The following is a 7633-nucleotide window of genomic DNA, read 5'->3' as shown; positions in this document are numbered from 1 at the left end:
GCGTGCCCCAGCGACCCCTAGAGCTATGTCGGCGGGTGCCATGTGCACCTGGTAGGGTCACCCATGCCGAACAGGTCAAAGGGTAGGGGTCAGACGAAGAGGCTCCCTGGTCCTCCAGGTTGGGGGTTGGGCTGCGGGCTGATAACCCGCTCCTGTAAAAAACATATTATTACCGAAACCAGAAGCAGAATAATTTCAAATGATCTGGGGGACGTCGTGGTCACTCCTCACACCATGAGAGGATCGATGACGCATGGGGGTGAAAGCCAAACGGAGGCCCTTGGGCAGATGAGATCACCAGTCCACCCAAAGAACGTCATGAAGATAGGAAACTGGAACGTGAGAACGCTATACCAGAGTGGAAACATAGCACAGGCATCAAGAGAGATGAAGAAGAGAGGTATTGAAATCATGGGAATTAGTGAGACACATTGGACAGGACAAGGAAAAGTAGTACTGGAGGGGGGAGACACTATCATATACTCTGGCAGAGAAGATGACAACCACAGAGGCGGAGTAGGAATACTGATGACCAGATTCGCAGCAAGATCACTCATAGATTGGACACCAATAAGCGAAAGGATAATTACAGCCAGGTTCTATTCCAAGCATGTTAAGATGACGATTGTACATGTATATGCACCAATAGAGGATGCAGAAGAGTCTGTAAAGGACGAATTCTACGAGAGACTACAGGATGTGTTGAATAACAAAAAAGAACATGATATGCTGGTAATCACAGGTGATATGAACGCAAAGGTCGGTGAAGACAACCGAGGTTATGAGAGAATCATGGGTAGACAAGGCATTGGGAGAATGAACGACAATGGAGAAAGACTTTGCGAATTTTGTGATATGAATGAACTGATAATAACAGGAACGTGGTTTCCACATAGAGATATTCACAAAGCCACCTGGGTATCGCCGGATGGAAAAACGAGAAATCAAATAGACCATGTGCTGATAAACAAGAAGTTTCGTAACTCAGTAATTGACACCAGAGTCTATAGATCAGCAGACATTGGAAGCGATCACTATCTTGTATGCATGAAAGTGAAGCTAAGACTAAGAAAACAACAACCCAAAGAACAGGGAAGTATAAGGGCAAGGTATGACACCAACAAGTTGAAAGAAAAGAATGTTTTGGAAACCTTTATGATCACTTTGCAGAATAGATATCAGGCATTGGAAGAGGAGTCACCGGATGGAGAGGAGGACGACGAGATAGAAAAGGAGTTTCATATAATGGAAGAAGCATACACGAAAACAGCAGATGAAGTATTAGGCCGTCCTAGGAAGAAAAGAAAGCCATGGATAACAGAAGAATCATGGGCGCTTATTGACCAAAGAAAAGAGATAAACAAGAAGATTCTAAGTACTCGTTCAGAGAGGATCAAAAAACGACTAAGAACAGAATACAAGGAAAAGAGTAAAGAAGTTATGAAGAGCATAAGGAGTGATAAAAGGAAGTGGATGGATGGCATCGCAAGTGAGGCAGAGGATGCTGCAAGAAAACAAAAAATGAGAAAATTATACGGATTGACGAAAGTGCTATGCAATGAAAGACCTAAGAGCAGCACAGCCATCCTTGATAAGAGCGGTAATCTCGTGAGTGGAAAGAAAGAAATGCAGGCAAGATGGACAGAGCATTTTAGAGAAGTACTGAACAGAGAAGAACCAACAGATCCTATAACAATGGAAGATGAATGTGAGTTCGAGCTAGGCGAATTGATTGAAGAAATCGCGATCACTGAACCAACAATTGGCGAGATAAAAGTAGCAATTGAGCGTTTAAAGAATGGGAAATCTCCAGGCGTCGACTCCATCACAGCTGAATTGTTAAAGGCGCACAAGGAATTCTCGGCAACGAAAGTGCATCAGCTACTGAAGAAAGTATGGAAACATGAAAAGATCCCGGACAAATGGAAAAGAGGGTTGATCATCAAATTGCCAAAGAAGGGAAACCTCAAAGAATGTAAGAACTGGAGGGGAATTACTCTACTTTCAGTAGTCGGCAAAATACTTGGACGGATTGTGATTGATCGAATACAGAATGGAGTTGATATCAGACTGAGGAACGAGCAAGCAGGGTATAGAAAAGGCAGAGGAACAACAGAACAGATTTTCATATTAAGGAACATCATTGAACAAGCAAACGAGTGGCAGGCAAGCTTATATATTAACTTCATAGACTTTGAAAAAGCATTTGATTCCATCCACCGTGAAAGTCTATGGTTAATTATGCGGAAATATGGAATCCCGAACAAGATAGTAAGGATGGTAAAAGTGTTCTATGAAGACTTCAATTGTGCTGTAGAAGATCAGGCAGAAGCATGTGAGTGGTTCAGCATCAAAACAGACGTCAAGCAAGGATGCAATATGTCTGGATTTCTATTCTTGATAGCTATGGATTGGATTATGAGAAGGACTGTAGGAAAAGGAGAAAACGGAATCAGGTGGAACTTTACATCTAAACTCGATGATTTAGATTTTGCAGATGATGTGGCGCTTTTGTCTTCTACTAAACAGCATATACAGAACAAGACTACTAAAATGAATGAGGAAGCAAGACGGGTCGGGCTGAAAATCAACAAAGGAAAGACAAAGGTGATGAGGATCAACGGGAAGAGTCAGGAGAAGGTTGCAGTAGATGGGCAAGATATCGGCGAAATTGAGGAGTTTAATTATCTGGGGGCTACCATTTGTAAGGAGGGAGGAGGAATGAAAGATCTGAAAAACAGGCTGTCCAAGGCGAGAGGGACATTTGCCAGACTCAAAAGAATATGGAACTCAAGGAACATCATGAAGAGGACCAAGCTTAGACTGTTTAAAACCTTAGTTGTACCGGTGCTACTGTATGGATGTGAGACATGGAAGATGAACATGGGAGATGACCAACGAATAGATGTGTTTCACAACAAATGCCTCAGGAGGATTCTCAAAATAAAATGGCAAGATCACGTTACCACTAGAGAGCTCCTTGAGAAGGCAGAGACGAAGTTCCTTAGTGAAGAGGTTAAGAGGAGAAGATGGAAGATGATAGGGCATGTCTTACGACAAAACAGAAACAGCCATACCAACATAGCCCTATCATGGACACCTGAAGGAAAAAGGAAGAGAGGAAGGCCTAAGACCACCTGGCGAAGAACAGTTGAGAGAGAGAGGAACAGCGCAGGATGGCGTACATGGGATGAGGCAAGAGCTGCTGCAGCCAACAGAGAAAATTGGAGGCATTCTGTGGAGGCCTTATGTGCCACGAGGCACAAAGAAGCTAAGTGAAGTGAAGTGAATAGGCCCTTTGCAGCTGGGGTCACGTGACCAAATTTTTTCTGAAAATTTTTTGTATTATGGGCTGTAACTTAAAGACTGCCAGAAATGGAAAGAGCACATCGACAATACCAAAGTGGCCAAGTTTGAGGTCCCTGGAATTAAAGAGTAAGTTTATACGACTGTTTGAATTTGCGAAAATTTAGAGGATGTGTACGTATGTAAAATGTTGCTTGAGAGCAAGGTCTTGCTCTCCAGCAACTTTTTCCATACAAATCTTCTTATTCTTTTAAAAATTAGGACTGTCATAAAATCTTCTTCTTTAATGATTGGGGCCTCAAACTTGGGCATTTTGATATTTTCGACATGCTTTTTCCATTTCTGGCATTCGTTAAGTTATAGCCCATAATCTTATGAAAAATAGGTCACGTGATGGCTTAGCTGCGAAGGGCCTATTTGATTCGTTCTTTGATACAACCTACACTGTGATTGGTGTGACACGCGCACATGCATAACACCCTCACTCACCGATCACATGGCCCTTCCAACCCCTAAGAGGAATTTTTGCTCAAAAATACTCAAGTTAAGGACGTTCGCGCCCAAAATGTTCCCACGTACAGATTTTTTTTTTAACTTGCCAGCCACGCAGAAAGGTAATGATCTACTTTTGCCAAAAAGGCAAAAAAATGGGGGGTCACCGACTTCGTTTTGGAGAGAACATGCGCGGAAGAACACCCTAAATCTGAAAAAATCGGGCTTCCATAGCGAATAAGGCCACAGTGTCTGTAAGCCCAAAAATACTGCAATTAGATCTTTTAAGTGAAATGTTCTCTGTCAAATATTGTTTAAGTGGAACTATTAAGTGAATTTGGTCAACTGACGAGGTTTCTTAAAGAACAAGTTCGCATTTAGCGACCATAGTTTCACGCGCCTTGCAGAAACAAGATGGCGGGATTCGATGCCCCGTTGACAGAAATGTTGAATTTTTTTTAACTTCCCACATTGATTTTTTGTCCATTTTTGGACAATGTGGCGATAATTGTAAATAAAATCTGTTTCTGGTAAGAAAAGTAGGGGTCACCGAACGTCCAAGATCGTTAAATCCACGCAAAGCTATAGCAATGGCCATCTGCCCTATCATTGTTCATTTTAGTACTTAGCGCGCGCTCGACGCAAAAACACTACTACTTCACCGAAAATAGAAAGAATGAGAAAGAAAACCTCTCTGATTTAATTGAATTGCACCTTAACTTGGTGCCACGCAGTTTTCAAAGAACAATTTAACAGTTTTGATACTTTTTACCTTTAAAAATATCGGACTGAAAAGAATAACCGTTACCATTTGTAACTAAAGATAGCAAATATCTCGTGGGAACAAGTGGTGACGATTCGTCAGCTCTAATTGAATTTACTCCCTTGTAAAAAAACAAAGTGTCAAATTACCCTTTGTAACTAAAAAATAAAAATATCTCGCCGTTATATTTGCATGCAACAAGAACAAAACAATCGTTACCTGCACTTCATTGTAAACGTTAGAACTGTTTCAAATTTAAATAGTCTCGTCTCCTCTAAAACATGTCCTAAGAACTAGAAGCGATGATTCGTGACCTCTAAAAATATCTCGTTTCATTTGCATACTACTAACTCATGAACTGTTTCAAAACTCAAGGCTCATCTCGTTCATAACGAACCACTATTACACTGAACATCATGCACTCTAAAACAACCCCGGCCGATGTATGTATGTAACTGTCACACTCCGCTCCAAACCCGGACTAAAAATCACAAACTGGCAACATACACGTCAGTCTTTATTTTTTACTTACCAAAGTCCTTGTGTTTAATACAATAAAACGCTCAAGACTTCATATACCTCACTTAAGTTATCTTGAACAAAAATAATTTCCTTTTTCTTCAACTACAATTAGTGTTAGTTATTAATGTGAATAAGCGAAAACCCTGATAACATTGAAGAGAAAAGATTTAGTTTCATTAAAACGTATCTTCTCATTCCAGAAGTAAGCAAGAACCATTATAATTGTAAAATCGTCACAGAACAGTGCCTTTCTGTTCTGTTGACCAAATTAATCGTAGTCTCTTCGCTTTTCACATTGAAACATATCAATGGATGCTGAAATTAACGACACGCCCGGAACACTCATTACGAACTCTGCAGCAATATTTAGGTTTCAATACAACACGCAAACGATTTGAACACAACCTCACAACCTCTTCACATTCCCAGTAGTGCATTCCGCCCCCCTAAAATACAATTGATCCTATCATAGAAACCACATCAACTTGTTTTTCATTCACATCTTAAACCTGGTGGTAGAACGGCTAAGACTCAATTCAGAAACTTATCTAATGGGAAAAGCTCACCCTTCATCGCATGCTCGTAGTTATATGCCAAACACTGTTTCTTTGACTGATTATCCAGTTGCAAATGATTATCAAACCCGCCCACAAAATCCTCAGCCTAACTCACAGAAAATGTCGAAGTAATACGCCAGTCAATTCCAGCAGTGCCCATCCCCCCGGCTAACCCCCGGGCATTAGCATTTTTTTAAATAAATGGGCAAATTCCCCGGGGTGGGGACACATAAGCTGTCTAAATGCCCCGGGGTGGGGACGAAGAAAGAGGGCAAATGCCCCGCCCCCGGGATCGTCGCCTTCCAACACCTCTGCAGTTTTTTTTATTAATCAGTGAATAAAACGTTCAACTGTTCAGTATTTTAATGCAACGGTAAGACATCAAGGACAACAGTACGTGTTAGTTGATTCTGATCATATTTATTTCTTTATATTTGTTTTTAACAGTTTGCTAGGGGATAGCTGGGATCGCGGAGGACGTGCCTCCAGCCGCGAACGATGATAGGTGCTTGTTTTCGCAGGCTACTTTTTCTGTGAAGAATCAAGACATTTTTAATGATGATGCATTGCATTTTAAGCTCGCAAGATCTGTCTTGAAGATCGCATCATTTGAATTCGCAAACCTTAAGTATTTTAACTCCACTTTCATGAATTTAAAAGATGCTAGGCTAGTTTTGAATGCGAAATGCAAAATAGTCATGTTCACGTCAGTGATTGTTTTGTGATAAACAAAATATAGTTCACCTTGTCGCTTATATTTATATGCTTCCTTACAAGTAATGAAGAAATATCTAAAATTGAGAAAACACGCCTTTAAAACATCTACAAGTTTCTCTAGTCCCTGACGGACAAGTCATTGCTCGGCAAACGTCTTTCCCGATGCACTCATTCATAGCACTTTCGAAAACACGTCTTTCCTCGTCTTTCCCGATGCACTCATTCATAGCACTTTCGAAAACACGTGTATCAAATGCCCGGGGGTCGTCCCGGGGTACGCAAATGCCCAGCCCCGGGGTCGCGATAAAATTGCAGATGCCCCACCCCTGGGACTGACATCGTGAGCAAATGCCCCGCGGTTGCCCGGGGAGGGGGGATGGGCACTGCTGGAATTGACTAATGCATAAGCCCAATATATGAATACTTCCTCCTCTTTTATAGAAGAATAAATATGGCCGTTCTGAACTGTATCGGGATCAAATCTTCTCACATACCATTTACTTTTACAACAAGAAATTTGATTGGCTGTTTATAGTAGATCCAATCTGATTGGTGTGACATACATACATCTCTCACTCACTCATCGTCCATAACATACCCGACGCACTGACCAAGAGGTATTTCTTTTTACAAAAATTAACTCAACAAAGGTCATTAAGGTCATTCCCCAGTATTGCATTGTGCATCCCTACTGTGCATAATTTCACGCGTGATTAGTGCGTGCGCATTAAAAAATGGCGGCCTTTTCTTTACGGCTGGACCTCGCCATACAGGTAAATTGTCATTTTCTCGCGATTGAGTATGGTGCCTATCATTTTTTTCTGTTGTTTCGAATTGAGTAATAAATTTCTCTGTGTAAAATAAATATGGACCAATTCTCAGTGTAGAACAAAAAACAATCGTCGGAAACGTGAATTTAGCCGGCGTGTCTAAAATACTGGTAGCTGGTAACTGGTAACTGGTAACTGGTAGCTGGTAACTGGTAACTGGTAACTTGTAACTTGTAACTGGTAACTGGTAACTGGTCATTGGTCACTGGTCATTGGTCACAGGAATTTGGTTAGGTAGGACCAAAACGCATTATTTCCAATCAATTTACAAAAAGTTAAATTCCAACAAAAAATAACATAACAATAGAGCCCAACCAACCATTGACAGTAACTAATACATGTATCTAAAACGACTTACAATATATTTTCACATTAACCAGACTATGACCCACGACGTTTGACATTTGGACGTTAGTCATCTGACAAGCAGATATCCTCAAAATGAG

The 7633-nt window shown here is 41.0% G+C and overlaps 1 protein-coding gene across 1 annotated transcript; it reads left to right on the top strand.

Moving 5' to 3' along the window:
- The first annotated feature begins 246 nt into the window (after window positions 1-246).
- Window positions 247-6142, top strand: LOC145498550 (uncharacterized). The gene is made up of 2 exons (XM_081478458.1): window positions 247-3044; window positions 6088-6142. Exons 1-2 carry the CDS (start codon window positions 247-249, stop codon window positions 6140-6142), a joined length of 2853 nt encoding a protein of 950 aa, XP_081334584.1.
- Window positions 6143-7633: the final 1491 nt, after the last annotated feature.

The sequence above is a fragment of the Orbicella franksi genome, chromosome 9 (assembly GCF_964199315.1).
Source record: "Orbicella franksi chromosome 9, jaOrbFran1.1, whole genome shotgun sequence".
Taxonomy (NCBI): domain Eukaryota; kingdom Metazoa; phylum Cnidaria; class Anthozoa; order Scleractinia; family Merulinidae; genus Orbicella; species Orbicella franksi.
This window is presented reverse-complemented; position numbering and strand designations above follow the sequence as displayed.